Source organism: Alosa pseudoharengus, unplaced genomic scaffold (genome assembly GCF_046254945.1).
Source record: "Alosa pseudoharengus isolate Yale_2024_CS ecotype anadromous, Long Island Sound unplaced genomic scaffold, YU_APseudo_1.1 YU_APseudo_1.1_scf_5, whole genome shotgun sequence".
Classification (NCBI taxonomy): domain Eukaryota; kingdom Metazoa; phylum Chordata; class Actinopteri; order Clupeiformes; family Clupeidae; genus Alosa; species Alosa pseudoharengus.
Window position 1 is genome coordinate 22079514 of NW_027468837.1, and position 19510 is coordinate 22099023.

The 19510-nt window shown below is 41.8% G+C and overlaps 1 protein-coding gene across 1 annotated transcript; it reads right to left on the reverse strand.

Annotated features, from left to right (window-relative positions):
• Positions 1-216: 216 nt before the first annotated feature.
• LOC143104150 (nuclear factor 7, ovary-like) lies at positions 217-8000 on the reverse strand. The gene is made up of 2 exons (XM_076268102.1): positions 1385-8000; positions 217-1338 (listed from the first exon to the last, which is right to left on the reverse strand). The coding sequence occupies exon 1, from the start codon at positions 7625-7627 to the stop codon at positions 6239-6241; it is 1389 nt and encodes a 462-aa protein (XP_076124217.1). The 5' UTR covers positions 7628-8000; the 3' UTR covers positions 217-1338; positions 1385-6238.
• Positions 8001-19510: the final 11510 nt, after the last annotated feature.

Consider the following 19510-nt stretch of genomic DNA (forward strand, 5'->3'; position numbering starts at 1 on the left):
GCCCCTTGAGCCGTGGATCTGCCCAAGGTTTCTTCCTTGGTAAGGGAGTTTTTCCTTGCCCCTGTTGCTCTTGGGTGCTCCTTGTTGGTGCCCCCCCCCCAATCCCAATCCTCCCCCACCTTTCTTATGCAGCCCTTGCCACTTAATCTACTAAACCCCTCTTCTACTGCACTTTTTACCCCCCCCCCCCCCCATAAATGCACAAATAGGCTGACACCAGACATAATTTCACTGCATTTCTTACTTCCAGTAACTAGCCTATATGCATGTGACAATAAACTTCTTTGTATCCTTGATATCCTTGTAACTTGTTTTAGTTTTCTCCCCAACGTTTTCTCTGGTAGTTCTTCACTGATCTGAGATAATGAGCGAACTACCTTAAGTAGCTTAAAAGTTTTCTAACATCTCTCCAGTGTAATGGTGGGCATGTTAAGTTAACCGTAGCATTACCTAGTAACCCCATGGTAATGCGATGCGAGTGATCATAATAAAGATCCTTAATATCCTTATTATCAACCGTCTCTGATAATAACATATAAAACGTGATATAGTCCTTGATAAATACCCAGGCTATGAACTCATAAGCATTTTGTCACCGTTTGTCATTCACCGTGCTGTGAATACAGCATTAGGATGCTAGGCTAAAGAGCTAGAGATTCAGACAACCTGCATTGTGCTCATCCTGTCAGAAAATAGCAATTTGATCAGTGATCATGCATCATCAGCGCAAGCTTGGTTTGAAACTGGTTTCTGGGGATGGGGTGTACACGATCCTTCACTGGGCTAGTGCCTGCTGTGTTAATATGACCGTGCTGATGCTAACAGCTGCAGCTCCCTCAAATCTATATAGGTTCTCATTTTATATTATATATTAGGCTAGCTTTTGCCAATGAAAATGAATGCAACATAAAAAAACAGTAGGCTACTGCTAACTGAAGAAACGTTTACGTTACTGTAAGGAAATTATTATCATTGTATAACCATTTGTGTAAGCTGTAAGCAGAAATATTGTTGGCTGAGTTCTAAGAACAGAGAGTTCAAGTTAAATGTTGTTGTGCTGAGTTCTAAGAACAGAGAGTACAAGTTAAGTGTGCACCCAGACAGACAGGAACTGCACCCTCTCTGTGTGTGTGTGTGGGTGAGATAAGAGTATGTCACAATAAAGTCGCTATGTCTTGCTTCCTATTTTCTGTGTGCATCTGTACAATAAAAGACACAGCTTTTGGGCTGCAGAGTCAGAGACTGATGGTGTGAGGAATTCTTCCTTAAATTAGCAGGCTCTCCTCTTGGTACCAGAGTTTGTGGGCAAAGCCATACTACGTGTTGTGGTTCTTGTATCTATATGTTGGGGTTAAATTCCCTTACAGTTACCAACAATGTTAACAACAAACTCAGCTTCACTGCTGCAAACAAAGTTGGCTATATGCTTCGCCATATAACGAACCAGCTAGCCTTGTGATAACAAAATCTTTACCTTTTGTTTAGTCCACTGAAAGTTATCCACATATCAAACGATTAAATACACAGTTATGGAGGAATTGTTTTGGGGATGCAGTTGCACTATATCCCACTTTTGCTGCCTTTAAGCCACTTAAATCCATAGCCTAGATGAGCATTGCGCATACGTTACAACTTGACGTGAGGGTGAAGCTAAATGCCCAAGAAACGTCACGTCATAAAAGTTGTAGGCCTACTAAACGCAAAAACTTAATGACAGCTTGTTCGTGGTGGTGTAGTGCTGCCTAATTGAAATGGGATAGGCAAGGGTTATCTTATATTCGGCTATTACGTGTGGCACATTTATTGGGCTTAGCCTCTTTTAATTTATATGAGGAACTGATAAAGACTGAGCAGCAGAAAAGTCATAGTCGATACATAAATCGTTTATTATTATAATTAGGCTTTGATAGCCTACTATTACTTTACTACTATTACTGTTATTATTATTATTATTATTCGGATGAGGCAAAGGAATGTAAATCTGAGTCTGAAATGTTGCCTACAAATACTGCTGTAACTGCACTGCTGCTGTTATTAATTGTTAACTTCCGGGAACTATTTGAGGCTTCCATTAGCTGCCATTGTTGGAAAAAATGGAACATAAGCGTCAATAGAGCATCACAGTCACGCCCACAGGAGTTTCCGGAAGTAAGAATTCAATGCAATTTCTCCATTGACAATTCGGGTATAAGCCATAAAAACTTAATTGCACATGGTAGACTCAAAACCAGCTACGGCTGTACTAAGCGATTGTGTATGCTCATATAGACGCCAAAAGTTCACGGGGCACTAACCTCGTTTTGAGATAAATGTCTTTTATTCGCGATGTCTTGGATAAGTACTTCATTGCCCACAATCCTGAACAATCCCACAATCCCACAGTGATGCCTCTGATTGGTGGAAAGGCCGTTCAGTCATAGTTTGAAACTTGAATCAGCGAAAATTATTGACAAGATGGCGGAGTCTTTTACTGCCTATGGCGAAAATCTTAATGTGAATAAACACTTTCTAGACGAACATTGGTACTTGTATCAACAAGGATTGTGGTTTATATATCACAAGAACTTAGTCAGGGCCAATACACCATCAAATAGAACACTGTAAATGCTAGTTTGAACACTTAACTTTTCAGGTAGCCGATAGGCTAGCTAATCATTAGCCTTTCAGACATTAGAATGTCATTATAATGCTGCTAACATTAGCCTACATGCTGCAACACTGGTATGAAATATATTATGTTTTAGTGACCTTGTTGTTTCTATGAACATGAATTGTTGTTTATATGAAACATCAACTTAGACGAGGCATAAAAAGCCCTGTATATCCCCATTAAGAACTTAAACCTTTGAACTAGCTAGCTGATAGCAAAGCTGGATGCTACCACCGGGTAGACACTGCAGTAAAATGGTTAGCAAACCGTCCATGCCCCCGGCCCGTGAATATTTCAGTTTCAAGGACGAAATCAAGAGTGTCCAAAGGGGTGAAAACCACTTTAAATCGGGTCACATTATTGACTGTTGTGTGTCGAGGGTCAGCTTGTGGGTTTTGTATGGGCCAGCATGAGGAACAAGACCCATCAAACCTACGAAGTTGTGTGGTGAGTTTTGCAGGGAGGTTGGTAATGCTAGTTAACATTAGCTAGGCTAGCCTTCATACTGTATCAATCATTAACCTAGAAATACTTCTTCGTACATTTAATGAACATTTTGTGTAATAATTCAAGTTAATAAACTGAATATGGTGGTCCAAGAGCAGACCATGCACCGGTCCATGCATCAGGATGGCAGTCAGATACGAAGCACTGCACAATGTTAACGTTAACGTTAACCGCTTTCACACACACGATATAAAATACACGATGGTAAATATAACATTCAATACCAAAACACTATTATTTACACGATTACTCCTGAAATAACTGCTATTAACTATATAAAAATCATAGTTTGGAGGAGAGGGTTCGCTGCTGTCGCCGGTTGGAAATGAATGATTTCGCGCTGGTTCGTGCTGCTTATATATTTTTCAGTGAGGCCCGGTGGTTTATGGGATGAGTAGTTCCTTCGCTCGGAAATGAAAATATGTACACAGTCTTGTACCTTTGACTTTTTTTGGACTTTCTATTCGTTTTTTCACTCGAATTGATATGTTGTATGCTTATGAGTTACGCCGTAGCTGATTAGCCTAAGACATGCTCTAAAACTCTTTAGATACGGATTTTTCCAAAACGTCAATGGGAGAAATGAATGGGAAATTTACTTCCGGAAACTAAGGGCCTGTCCACACGGAGACGCTTTTTAGGTTAAACGCAGAGGTTTTGCTTCGTCTTGGCCGAGCGTCCAAACGAATCCTGTAAACGCACTGCCCGAAACCGCACTTTTCTGAAACCTGGTCCCAGAGTGGAGACATCTGAAACCGTAGCCCGTTTGAATTCGTTTAGACAGCGAAACCGCACATCCTGCTTGCGTATCGATGATGTCATCGCCACACCTCAGCTGCCCTGGACTTGCACTTATAGTATTGCCTAACAATACTAGTTTTCATACATGACATTACCTACGATTACACTCCGTAAGATAAATATCACAACTGGTGCTGCGCAGCGCCGATAGCTTATTACTTGGTGGACTGAACACTGTTTTTCCCGGTGTTTTTTATGCATTCTAGCTACTGTCAGTGACGCGAGAGAACTTAAGTTATTAGGAAAGTGCGGTGTAAGTTTAGGCTACATTAATTTGTGCGTAGTGCCAGTGTCATTCATTTATTTTACATGTCTTACAACATATATGCATGCATTCAGTCGAGTGAAATCAGATATAAGCATACAAAGACGCTTAGAACTCACGTTAAGCCGATGGTAGCACACTGAATGCGAATGCACGATTTAATGCCTGCAAAAGTATTGACTGTTACTAACGAAGGTTTTATAGCAATATTATAAATGTGGCGGCAGAATAGCCTAGAACTTGGGTAAGCCTTGCGTTTAGTAGCCTAATTGCGGTGATGAACTAATGTGAATCACGGACTATCCTACAACCAAAGAAAGTAAAGGTGATTAGTAGGCCTACCTGCGTTAGCCAAATAAAGGACGGGACTGCACCCTTCACAAACCGTAAAATAAAGTTTATTAGTTTTACAGTTGACTACAGTTGACAGTTCACCATCAGTCCACACAAACAATTCTGGTTTCCTTGCACTAGCCATTTCGTCGTAGCCTATTCTGTCTGTTTTTAAAGCGCAAGTTTTGCAAGTTTTGGTCAATTTCTGTAAAGAAACAGTGCCACCTATAGGCCTGGGGTATGAAGTAACGTGTTGAGTCGTGTTGAGATGGATCCGTTTGGACGCAAATATTTTTGATACGGTTCCAGGGAAGACGGAGGAAAAAAAGATCGGTTTGGTACGTGTGGACTAGGCCTAAGCTCTTTCGGAGGAGGGGCGGGACTGTGATGCTCTATGGAGTTGTCGCAACTCTACCTTTATATGGCTCTGGATACTGTCAAGTAAAGTCTAACCAAATATATATCAAAATTAACTTTGACAATTCTTTTAAATTATAGGACATGTACTGTATCAGGCATAGACTTTTTTAGGCTTATAAGCAGGTGCTCCCAGTAGCTCACCTCAGACCATTCTACCTCCTTCTGCTATATTCTTATATATTAGGGGGCAGCCGTGGCCTACTGGTTTGGACTTGTAACCGGAGGGTTGCCGGTTCGAACCCCGACCAGTAGGCACGGCTGAAGTGCCCTTGAGCAAGGCACCTAACCCCTCACTGCTCCCCGAGCGCCGCTGTTGTTGCAGGCAGCTCACTGCGCCGGGATTAGTGTGTGCTTCACTTCACTGTGTGCTGAGTGTGTTTCACTAATTCACGGATTGGGATAAATGCAGAGACCAAATTTCCCTCACGGGATCAAAAGAGTATATACTTATACTTATTCCCACCAGAGGAATAGAACATTTAAATAAGATAATTTAAATCCCTGGCCTAAACCATTGCACAATTCAACAATCAATCCTCTATATAAATACCAGTATACATTCTCTATATCAAGATCCACAATTACATTCAATACCATAAGACAAACCATTCCATCGCAAGGCAATCAAATTACATTATTCCATAACACCATATATAGCATAAATTAACGAAAACCCCAAACACCCCTCTTATACATACGTGACCTCTGCTAATCTATGATGTCACATCCAGCAAACTTCAAATATCCCCTGCGACTTTCCGTCAGGTTTTTTGTTAGTCCACTGAAGCAGCAACAAGGTGAGTATTTTGCTATTGTCCGTTAATAAGAAATGTTTGGTAAATGTCCACCCTGAAAGTAAGGCTCTTAACTAATATTGTTACGTGTGCATTTGTGTTTTGCAGTTGCCGTTATAACCATGGATGCTGTTTGTGTGTGCAAATAAAGTGTTTTTTTAAATTGTGTTGTCCGTTCTGTTTGTTTAGCTCGAATGAACTGCAGCCGTAAAGGGCAGCCACACCGTTACAATGTCAAATTCCTTAATCCCTGTTTTCTGTTTTATTGCGCTGTCAATATCTTGTATAACACATGCAATAACAGAATCTAAACATCTCACTTTTTTTGGAAGCAAAAATCAACTCAAGCGCGCTCATGTGATGTGACCAGACTTCTCAATGGAGTGACTCCAAATTGTGTGGGTAGCGTAAATTCGGGCTGGCTTCCAGATGACAGATTGACTTGACTGAAAAGATAATGTTGAGAAATCAGGATGGGGGTGATACAAATAAAGGCTGAATGCAAAGGGGATGAGATTTACACCCTGTGCTAAAGAAAGGGTACACCTTTTCAGTAAATACATGTGTAAATGTATAGATGGGCACATTATCCTCTGCACTGAAAAAGGACAATTTTCCCTGGTCCCAGTCCAGCTGAACTTTGACCAGCCTGGGTCTCTTCTCCACTTGAAGTGTGACCTTTGGGGCTCTATACCGGTCGCCACACAAACGAATAGTCCAAAAACCATTCTCCGGATACGTTGAGAACTTCTCTTTGACTTTAACGGATTTGGAGGCCACTCCCAGAATCCAGTATGTGTTGTCTCCGACATCAACCTCCCAGCTGTGATGGCCAGAATCAAAGCCTTCGGCCGCTGTGACACATACACACCTGCTAAACCTCTCTGGGTTAGCGGGGACATGGCCTGCTTTCTGATACCTAAGGCTGCTCAGATCCTCTGAGATCGTGAGGTGGGCATTAGCAGTGTTAGGATTGAGAGTTACTGGGAACTTCTGAACCAGCCCCTGCATGTCTCTCCAAACTCGAAATTTTAGGGAACTGATATGTCTGGCGACGTCTATGAGCATTCCTGTCATGGTTTCCAGCTCTGTCACTGGCTCCACTGCACGCTGCATTCTCCTGGCAGTTTCCCCGTATTTCTGAAGAAATGGTGTGTTCCCCATCCCTGCCAAGTCCTCCTCCAGACTCTTAATGGTTCCCGAGAGGGAACTGATCTCTGCCGTCACGCTGAGGAGTCGCTCTCGGAGTGCTCTACTCTTCTCCGCTTCCTCCTCTCTGAGGAGGCTGATCCTCCTGACTTCCTCCTCCAGCAGGAAACGCCGGAGAGCCTCAAACTCTCCTTTCATGTGCCTCTCTGTCCGTTGAACTTGTGTGTGAACATGCTGAGCCATCGTCTCACAGTGGTGTTTGAGCTTGGAGAGAGCCGACAATCTCTCTCTCTGAGCCACCAGTGAATCCTTCATACCCTTCTTACAAATCATTGCAGCCTCCTCTGTTGTATAGTGATCACTTCTGGGTTTGCCAGAAGTGTGACACCCTGAACAACCAGGCAGGTTATGACTGGGAGAAAGTGGCTTCTCACCTTGTTTAGTCTTTGGCAGACTAGGCTCCCCTTTATCCTTTTGCTGTGAGAAAGTTGTGCACGTATTCCTGAGAACCAAATTTCGTACTATGTGATTCATTGAGGATGGTTCCCTGCACACAGGGCACTCTCTAAGAGATGAGGTGGTGTCTATCTGTTCCAGACAGCCTCTACAAAAGCTGTGACTGCACCTCAGGACAAGAGGATCCTTGAAGACATCAAAACAAAGAGGACAGGTAAGCTCCTCTTCCAGCAGTGAGAGAGCTTCTGCCATCGTCCAGCACTTTTTCTTCAGCAGTACAAGATCCAAGGTGTTTTAGCATAAACTTAGACTCTAATTCACCTGTCTATGACAGCAACATAGCGTATTTCAATGACATAGAGCTGTATGTGGACAAGCTGTATTTTACGATATCCTGGCAAGAGAAAGTGAAAGTGTTTTTGCCTTAGCTCCTCCTTCCTACATTTCCATTGCACCAAAGAACAGATAAAGGCATGTGGTAAAGACCATTGGGTATCATTTCCTTTCTTTTCTTTTCTTCCATTTTAGACATCAAGTCTTAACTGAGCGTGCTTGACAGTCAGAATCAATAAAGCCGTAACTCTGGCAATTATATCAGTTATTGTAACTGAGCGTGTTTTACATAGCCAGAAACAAATCATTAATGTAGCCTAGTAAGACAATAACTTCATCATTTAACCCTCATGTTCGGTTCATTTCATGTTTACTAGTTTTGTGTTCCTGGTCAAAAATGACTGAAGCATTATAACTTGTTATAAATCCATAGTAATACATATATTATCATCTATTGTTGTGATAGACCTTTGTATCAACTTAAGTTCTATTGGATATTACCAGTTCTGAACTTCAGATATGAATAATTTCTATATGGCCTGCATGCCTCATTGACCTGAGCTCATACAAGTCAGAAAGGGGAAGATGCTATTGGGGAAAAGTTCCAGTGGGGGCTGGCATAGAAGCAAAGAGGGGGAGTGAAGGTGTGTGTGAGTTTGTGTGTGTGTGTGTGTGTGTGTGTGTGTGTGTGTGTGTGTGAATGTACAGAATCACAGATACAGTCTATCTGATCAATATGTGCCTGGACTCAATTTTATACACTGACCATTTTCTTACCCATTCATTTCTAATGGCCGGCCATTTTTGACCATGAATACACATGGGTGTTCTAAAGTTAAATAAAACACCCAAATTGTTATAAAATTATTGATTTGTTTTGTGTGTTCAGATGCCCTGTGTTAACAAAGTCATGGAGCCTCAAGATAACAATATTTTGAGAGAAAAATAAAAAAATGTTCCATGTTCAATATAATACATCTTACTAGCAAACCTTTTTGATAAACCTTCCTGATAAAAATGTTTTTGTTTAAGCATCTTTATATGGGAATGAAACCATTGCAACACTAGACTTTTGCAACAATTGCATCACCCGCCTAATAACTTTTTGACCCCTGAATCAGGTGGCCATATTTGCCTGTTTTCTTTTTTTTCATAGTGTGTGAGGCCAAATTGAAGTACTACTCTCCTCTGGTTCGGGTTAGGCCTATAGCTTCCCCTCTCTCTCCTCAGTCCCAAACAATCAGGCCTCTGTAATTAACGCTAGACTACACCCCTTGTCATGCTAGCATGCTAATCCTCACCCATGATGTTGTGGGCTCTAGCGGACAGCTTAAACTAGTGGCCCGCCTTGACAATCCCCCCATTTTGAGTGTTTGGTGGGATAAGCTGTGAGGGGACCTCCTCTTACTGTACAGACTTAATTCATATTTAGCCTGTGGTTTGGTGTCAGCTGCCTGTACAGTATGCATTCTGACAGAGTTAGGTTCATTGTAAGCAGGGACCTGTTTGTACCAGAATTCATACTGAATGCTACAGTAAATTCATCAGGAATGCCTGCACTGTGGAAAATGTCTATTACTCAATAACTGTCAACAAAAGTATGGCACAATACGATATCTATCAATATCAAATACTCTTGTACTTTATGCTGACATTTATTTAGCAGATTTCTTCATTCTTTGGTAGCTCAGTTTTTTCCATTAAAGTGAGGCATGTGAGGCATGACAATGCATATGAAACCAATATTACCCCAGCCACACTCCTACAACGTCTGAAAAATGGATTTAGTCAGATTAGGATTGGTGGTCACACTCACCGATCATAACACAGCCAATCAACATAATCCAGAGTTAATGATTAGTCCTATTCATGTAAATCGCCCACCCAGTACTGTATGGGCTTTCTCTTCACTGTTTACATTCTATTGTATTTTTATGTCAGGTCAGACCCAAAACACCCCCCTCCTTCTTAATTCTATAGTAGCTTTCCTCCAACAGTCATTGCATTAAATCTGTTAAAATAAGACCAACCCTTAGCTGTTTGCTTTCATTCCTAAGACATTCCTTGTATAATTCAACCACCTCCTGTGAAGATCTTGATGCATTCTTCTAGCTGTATTGTATAAATGAAGTCAATAGTGTGTTGTGAGTGGTCACAAAGGGTTGGGATAAGGAGCTAATCTGGGCCACTTGCTTGTAGTATTGTAGTATAATACGGTAAATTAAGCATTTATGACATTTCAAGTAAAGGCGGTTATATAAGATCAGAGAGGGGTAAAAACAGTTTAATTCTGTAATTATTTTGTCTCAGCTAACCCACCCATCCTGTACTCCTCCTGGGACATGGCAAATTAAACAAAATGATATCCCATGCTTTGATATGGTCACCTGAACTACTAGTCTTGTATAATCAATACCCACTTATAAGTAGAAAAACCAACAAAAGAAACTAGATGTACTGCATAGCGGTACAAAATATGACCGCCGCTCAGTCCTGTACATCCATTCCACGAAAATAAATAATATTAATGAATTTGTCTCCATCTTCTACTCCATCCCCCACTCTTGAAACTTTTGTGTATGCTTGTTTGGAATGTGTGTTTGCGGGCCGCACACAAAGTAGCCTACTGGCGCTGCAAAGGTGAATAGATTTGTAGCACTTGCCAAAAAATTTGTAGCATTGTTATAAAACCTTTAAAATCTCTAAACATAGGGCAGTTCATCATAATCCATCCATTGCAACTGGACTGATGAAAGGTACACCTGTAGGCTACATTGTATTTGGGAAAAGCAGAAGGTAGCAGCATAATGTATTTATTTGTTTATTAAACAAAACAATCCCTGTCAGTTCCATGCAATTTTCAACAGCTATCAAGAAGAGAGAAGAGAACTGCGTCGCAACGATTGGAGCCAAAAGGGTTGAGTGCATGACTCTTGAAAGTTGTGACTCACAGGATAGGATTTGTGTACCTGTAAAAAGGATTTGTGAACCCGTAGCCCCTATTTTGTGTTAACAAGATATAAAAAAAATATGTACAACTTCAACTTTACTGTTACACATTTATGACTTTAGTGTGCACATGCAAAATCTGCAGTTATATGTGCTCGCCACTTTTGGACCCAATATACCTTCATATTTGACGAATTTATGTAGTTTCAGTAGTTACTTTACTTTGAGCCATGCTCTTCCTTATAGTCCAGTGGACAGAAAGGTGAACCCGGAAATGTTGAGTACACCAAAGTTTTATGATGGAAATATATAGTATGGTTTCCCAGCATGCAAAAACTGCCGGATGCTAATTTGCATATGTTGGGCAATTTGTGTAATTGAGCTAATTAGCATAATTTAGCATAATCATCTATATTGATCATATTATAAGAGCTGCTTGGCCAAAATGGACCATGTTAGTATGTTTTTAGGGGTTACTGGAGATGCTGAGTCCATATCTGACATTTTCAAGATTCAAAATCACTATTTAAACTTGGTTTGGTCACGTTTTTACTCTCATTAAGCTGATTTTGCTGAGTTTTTGGGGGCGATTTTTGGAGGATAAAAATGTTCAGAAATGTTATTTCTGAATTCCACAATCATTTTGGAAATAGCTATTCACTGGCCCTCTGCTGTGACTCACAATTGAGTAACAAAGGGAAGAACTAGCCTCTACTCCTCACTGTCCTCATCCGTTGTCCTGTCACCATCTTCTCCAGACTTTTCATCCCTGTCCTGCTGTTTTTGCTGTGTAAATATATTGCCACATGTAACATCACTGCCTTTGCAGAAACAATAATTAGTACAGGCCATGCCTGCAGCTGCACAGCTGCACTTTCCAGATACATGTATACACAGTTTTAACCCAGCTTTGCAGTTACAGCTGATAACATCTAACAAATCAGGAGGAGCAACAGGACTTGAATCGAGGGTGGGCAAGTTCCTCTCCTTTCTTCATACCTGTCTTCTAACTCCCTCCAAACGCAGTTATATCCACAGCCGGTGGATCAGGACGGTCTGCTGCTTTCCAAAGCAGCACCTGTAGATGGGCACGTTTTCCATGGAGGAGCAAGTTGCGTTCTGTAGGAGGCGGTGTCTTCAGTGCTGGAGGAGCCGGGAGTGGGAGACCTTACCGCCAGGGATGAATTACTGCACGGGCCTACCAGGCCTGGCCCAGGGGCCCAAGGGGTCAGGGAGCCCTGAAGCCCAAGCCTTTGCATGAAATCATTACCTCAATATCAACACATCAGGATGTAGGCTATGAATCTGATTGAATTTAGTATTGGCCAGCCCCAAAATGCACCAGAATACAGGAAATCAAACAAATTAAAACATTTCTGAGGAAGGACCTCCAAACGCCCCTTCCACATATGCGACAATTAATGGGGGGCCCTTAATACATCTGGGCCCAGGGGCCCGAAAGTTCATAATCCATCCATGCTCACCGCTAGGTGGAGGCCCAAGCAAAAGGATCCGAAGAGAACCCTTGTAAGGGGTACTAAAAAGCTTACAGAGGTCTTCAGTAGAAGCCGCAGGAGGAGACCAGCCGTCGCTTGAGCCTAGCTACGGGAGAAATGCTTGCCTGAAGAGCGTTTTGATGCAGTGGCCACGGCAGGAGAAGGACTTCACGGGACTGGGAGAGCGGTCTGAGGACGCGGCCTTGGAAAATAAGGTAGTGACGCTGGCCTGGGCGCTGACTTCACCGAGAGAAGACCTTGAGCCCCTGCCCCCGCCGGACAGCTTTAGGCTGGAGTTGGCGGTGGCCCTGGCTGCGGAGCAGAGCAGAGGTGGAGCGGCAATGAGGTGGTGCCTTGAGGATGGACGGTTGGCGGAGCCTGTTTGAGTCGGCCTGTTCGCCGGTGCTCTTTAGAAAAATAAGGGGGGAAAAAGTTGTTGAAATCCGATTGCACGAGCCTAGGTGTAGGTCTAGGGGTCTAGGCCTTGGCGCGATCGTGGCGGTGTGGAGTGGCCGGAACAGCAGAGGACAGCTCTGCGACAAGGCAGCAGAGGAGGGACGCCAACGTCGGTAGCTGTAGCTGTGCGCAGCATGGTCCGGCTGCGATGGAACTGGAGTCTGCTGCCCCGACTGGCGAGACGACGGAGTGGAGCATCGGAGGTGCAGTGCCAGTTACGGTGCTCAGCGCCGAGGAGTCTGTGGCAGTGGAGGCTAGGCCCCGCTAGGTGTTGGAGGAACGTTGCGGTGGTGCACACTGCGAAAGTGCGACCTGAGGGCGTTCTCTGAAGGGAGCTGGGGACAAGAGGCGACAGACCAGGTGACTGCTAGCACGCCCCGCATTGGGCCGCTGGTGGTTGTGGTTCCCCAGGGTGAGTAGGGCTCTTGCGGTGTGTGCACCCCACCTACTGTGTGGCAGTGCCAGAGACTAAATGCTGGACTGAATGTGGGAACGCCCGCGCCGAGGATGGCAATGGCTTGTTGGGGGAGCTGTGCAACGTCAGCGTGCTGGACTGTGCTTGAGATTCCCACGATGTTTCGCGCTGGTGATTCTGGGAGAACTGAATGATCATCTCAATACCTATGTTTCCCAAAAGGCTTGTCCCAAGGAGAACAGTATTACCTTAAACACACATGAGGAAACTGAACAGTCCAATCAGTAGACTAGGATAAGCTAGCCAACTATGCTACTTTGTTTACAATATTTCCAGGCTTCAACCAGACAGCTGAATGTGGTAGAGTTGTAATAGAAATAGTAGGCCTAAGCTATAGGCTAATCTGCATAAAGTGTGCTGTCATAAATATCAGACATTCAGTATTCTCTCTTTTTATATCAGGATATAAAATAATACAGATATATTACATTGTAATCCTCTGGTACTCTAAGGTAGGCTATTGAAATGTCTAGCCCCCCCCCCTCCAAAAAAAGAAAAATCGAGGTTCGTATCAAACCGTGGGTCAAAAATCGTGATACGAATCGAATTGTTAGGTTGGTGTATCGTTACAGCCCTACTGTATATCGCTACAGCCCTATCCTCCAAAAATCTGTCTAAATTGTACCAAACTCACAAGATTTAAATAGTGATTTTGAATCTTGAAAATGTCAGATATGGACTCAGCATTTCCAGTAACCCCTAAAAATATACTAACATTGTCCATTTTGGCCAAGCAGCTCTTATGATATGATCAATATAGGCTATTATGCTAATTTATGCTAATTAGCTCAATTACACAAATTGCCCAACATATGCAAATTAGCATCTGGCAGTTTCTGCATGCTGGGAACCCATACTATATATTTCCATCATAAAACTTTGGGGTACTCAACATTTCCGGGTCCACAATGGGGCTCCATAGGCTGTCCACCGGACTATTACTTGAATCACCTTTGAAAATAGAGGATTGAAGTAGCCTATATGGGTGTTTGGGAATGAATGTTGACTCAGATGCTTTTTGAGACTTTGAGCAGAAATGTCCCAGTCCGGTGTTTAGGATGCATCATAGACAGGTTATCTTTCAGGTAGCCTATTTATTTTCCATTAGAAAACCATCACGTAGCGAACGTGTTGTGGCTAACTCACTTAGCTCCTGTTAGTAGCCTAGGTTATGGTCATAAGCAAATGAGATGACAGTCGAAAGATACAATTAGTGCTGTTATCAATTTGCTTGGTAGCCTATAACCGCATTTATCCCCTCTCTTTATTTATGGTTTTCTACAAATACATCAATAATCAAATTGTCCTCCATCACTCAACCAATGCTAACGGTAACATTATTTTACCTACGTTCTAGGCTATTGATATAATTTAAGATTAACGTAGCCTACCTGCAGTAAAAACCAAGCATGTCCGATAAACATTCTCAGATTTATTTTGGCTTCAAGAAGAAATGGGAATTACATGTCATGCAGAAATCATCCTACCCTTATTAGTTCTCTGCGGTAAACTACAGTCTTGTCCTTGTAGGAAGCGTAGTGTCTTTCCAACCCACTTTAGATTAACTTCCAACAAAATTACGTCTCACTGCAATGATGCGCCATCTGGTGGACAAACGACTACGTGACGCCAATACTGGAAATGCAGCCAAATTATTATGATGAATATTTGGTTTTCCTTTAATCCTACTGAATTTGTAATAATGTATCGGCCGTTCTAATTGCCGATACTGTTGGTATGTGCGTGCCTGTGTGTGTGTGTGTGCGTGTGTATATGTGTGCACCACCATCTACAGGCCAATGAGTGTACAGTCACTAAATATACACATAACTTAATTTCTTTAGACCCCCCCATGGATGAAATTCTACGAAACTTGACATACCCCCAGAGAATGTCAGGTTAATCATACACATAAAATTTGGTGCAGTTCTGAACATTTAACTGAAGAGAGGGGCGATTAAAGCAGAATGATATTGCATTTTCATTTTTTACCGGGGGTGCAAATCACAAATGAGTGATTATGGGCTAGGTTGATGTGGGCCCTTGAGACCAACATACCATAAAAATGTATTCATCCTCGGTGCCACGGTTCAGGTAGTTATTTAGGAAAAACTGCATTTTTTGGGTTTCGGGGGGCCCAGCGCGGGGGAGGGAGTGGCCCCCGGGGACCAAACGAAATTTTTCCATAAAAGTCTAGTGGGGCTACATACCCACCAAATTTCATGTGGTTTGGTGTCCCGGGTATCGTTGACCAAAAATTCAGGAAATAGATGACACTGGGAAACTGGGGGAAAAAAACAAAAAAAAACTTTGACAATCCCTATGACCGCTTCGCTAGCGGCGGTCATAATAATTATGTAAATGTCCCTGGCAAAACAAATAGATCTCAGGATGCAACATGATTTCTCTAAAATCTAAGATCCTAATATCAGATCTAGGGTTGGGCACCGAAACACGGTTCTAATATGGCACCGGTGCCAACGCAAACGGTAGTAACTGCATCGAATAACAACGTGGATTTCGGTGCCTCATTTCGGTGCTTAAATAGCGTTTTTTTTTCTTTATACGAGCCATCACTGCATGTCATGCGCCATCTCTAACGTCTTGCTGTGATAGCAACACATCCAGATACAGTTAGCTAACATATGATAAACACTGGATGTATAAACCAGAGGGGTGCACCACATAGGTGAGTGGACCATGTTTGACAGCTTGCATGAGCCCAAAGTAGCTTACTTTAAAGCGATATCGCGAGCTCCTGTCAAAATCTAGCAGTGGGCCTAACTACACACAAGCAAAAGGCTATGAAACAACATCAACAGTATACGTTACACAATATCCTTGATAATGCGCTAACAGACATTTATTTGAAATGTTATCAGCAAAGTTGTAAGGTGAAAACTTTATTTCACGGTGTGTTATGGCATGATATTAATCTTTCATGTGCACGAGGCCCATATAGCATCACAATGAATATGAAGATCATGTTAAAAGTTAGCTGGCAAAAACATAAATATGTAGGTTACATACCTGATGTCACTGAGCTGTCAAAGAGGCTAAACCATCTCCGTACGTTATCGCTAATTAAACTCAGCTGACTGGTGTTAACTTAGCGCATAGCCATAGTTGCTGTTAAAATGCCTACTAGGCTAGCGCTGAGAATCTAAACACTTCAACACCGACATGTAGCCTGTTCAAAACTACTGCGTGTTATGGGTTAAGACATGACATTTCTTGAAGCATTTGGGAACACACTGAATTAACTGGAAAGTAGTCCCTGTTAGATTAACTTGCTTGCAAATGCCGTTGTCCATGACCTGGCAGTTTTATGGCAAGCGGTTTTAACAATACCTTATGGCAAACCGCCTACACTGGGTAAACTTGAAAGCAGAGCTTACCATTGTGTGTGCATGCATGGCAAGCTGTTTTAACATTTAAATGTATTATTCGTAGGAGCAATGAGATATTGATAGTAAATTAAATATAACAGTTCCATTTCATGTTCAAATTTGTCTTATCAATAAAAAAAAAAGCAATTCATGCTTTAGGCCATTTTAATTTAAAACATTTTAAAAACAAAGTACCGGTTCAGGCACCGTTTCGGCACCGGCACCATTTTAAAAGTATCGATTTAGCACCGGTATCGGATAAAACCCAAACGATACCCAACCCTAATAAGATCTGACATGTTTTACAAAGTTTTGTGAAAGTTGAAATGTTTAGCATGTATAGACATTCGTTCTGATTGGTGGCATTCAGTATGGTACAGGCTACAGGCCAAGGGCGTAGGTTTGGTCTCAGCTTTGGTGGGCATTCACAACTCCTGTTGTCACAATACTAACATTATTGTTTCAATACCAAAAGCAAGTGAAGAATCCCGATTTCGATACTATTGCGATTTTTTTACATTTTTATTTGGTTTGTGTGATTTGTGAGATCATTCACATCAGTGGCAATCATAGAATTTGATTGACCCTCCACACACACACACATAGAAAGTGATGGTTGTCATAGGCTATTTTGGAATTCATATAAACTATAAACTTATATTGTTAATTATTTATAGTATTTTATGATCTGCATGATTACTAATAGCTAAACATATTTAGTAATTTGAATACATCATATTGATATTTAAATGATTAGGCTACACTTGTCTTTAATATCATCACTTGTGGTGTGTAAATCTAATTGAGTGCTTGTCACTTTAAGAGGAACGTGAACGCAATTAGCTTTCAGTCTCATGGTTTTAGGCTAGTGAAAAATAGTTTTGCAAGTGCAAGGATATGTGGATTCAATTAATCATGTTTGCAATGTCATTAGATAAAATAAATGTTAAAAAAACTAACAAGTCAAAGATTTTTTTTCTGGAATGAGATCATAGAAGAGATAAGTGCAATGTTCATTTCTATGAGTATGGAAATGCAACAGTTTATCTTTTATTTCTTTGCATTGTGCAGGCTTCATTCACAAATACATTAGCGTACATAAACAGAATATAGGAACAGGAAAGGATCCATTGTTTATTGCGACTGCAAGATTGGTAGCCCAATTAGCCTAACAGTCAGTGGTGACTTCTATTCTGTGCCTATAGCCTATGCGACTGTCCGTGCGGCACACCCTTAGCCTATTCAACATGACTCCTAACTTTGGTAGGAAGATTACAGAAGCTAGGTTTAGCTGTGACAATATCCTGGGTAATATCCTAACAGCTAATGCTATTTTACACAGTAAAATCCGCATTTGAAAGCCTGGTCACCAGTTGCCAGTTTGTATGGCTAGTTATTTTGCCTGAGACTGAATAATGAAAAAGCTTCGTATTTTTGGGTGGCATAGCTGATCTACAAACCACAAAAAGGGGCAAACATGTATGCTGAAGGGCAAAGGGAATATCACAATGTTTTACTCTGGCCTTTTATGGGATAGGCTATGTATTGGCAGACAGCCCTTACTTACCATTGTCGTTGACACACACCCGCTCGCTTGACTGCCAGTAGCCTGTGCTTTAACACTCTCCGTGCGTGTAGCGTGCATGTCCGATAGCCCCCCCCCTCCCCCCATCTGTTTTTCAGCAAATCATATGACGTTTCTTGTAGCCTAATGTTGTGCTGGCTGTCGGAATCAGCAGCACAAATGAGTTCGCTAAAATATTGGTGGGGACAATTTTGTCATCTTAAAATATTGATTAGGACTAGTCCTTAGCGTCCCACCCTAAATCTACGCCCATGCTACAGGCAATGCTGTAGCGACATAGATTTGATGCAGAAACATAGGTTTGATGCAGATCCACACCATTGTGCATTATCCTAGCCTAAAACAAAGCATTACACAGTAGCCTAGTATTTAAAAGTGGACCTCACAGAACACTACAGGATTAGAGAAAAGCTTGTGCGTCAGACTGCAGTTGATACGTGTGGTGGTCGGTGTAATACGTAATTTCTTTTGCCAGTGCCTTTAAGACATAAGACCTTTGATCCATCTCCTTGGCATTGCTTGCTTTCAGAGGGGTCTAAAATTAAACGTCAGGACATAAAGCCTCCACAGTCACCCAGATAACTTTGTCCTCATTCATTTTTGAATTGCATAATTGTTTTATATTTATTTAAGTTAAATCTTTGTTAAGACAATTATGTTTGGTGCACCCTTTTTAAAAAACCTTTTTTGTGTGAACAGGAAACTTTAAAGGTTTGAAAAAAAAAAAATATATACAGCATAGAGATAATGAGTCTCTCAAATGATTTTCTTAAGACAATAGTTGTAATTTAAATGATGATTGATGAAATGATCTTCATCATTTCATCAATCATCATTTAAATTACAACTATTGTCTTAAGAAAATCATCTTATCATAAAAGATCTTCCAGAAATGTACAACTCACTCAATTCAGAGGAAGGTGAAGATCCTCATCTGTTGCTCTAACATCATGTTAGGATACTGACTTGGCAGGACTGTCAATGAAAGAAAAGAACAAGAAGGACCAAGAGGACAAATCCAGTGCTGATATTCATCCCTGCTGAAAAGGGTAACAGGTTAGCAACTATGGTTTTGGGAAACGCACCCCTGACCAGTTTAGGTGGTTTGCTGGTTGACCAGCTTGTTGGCTGGCTTGTTGGGTCACCCTATGATGGTTGACCTGCTAGATCAGCAAAACTCTTGCGAAAACATACCTTCAGCTGGTTTACCCAGCTTATGATGGTAATTCTGCTGATTTTGCTTGTTGTACCACCTCAAGCTGGTCATTTTAGCTGTGTTGCTGGTATTTGCGGGTTTAACTGGCCATGCCAGCTTATGTTGGCCATTCTAGCCAACCAGCATGACCATCTCACACCAACAATGTCAAGCTTGGCAGGCTGGTCACTAGCATGACCATCTTACACCAGCTGTATCCTACCTGACAGACTGGTCACACCAGCACAACCAGCTTC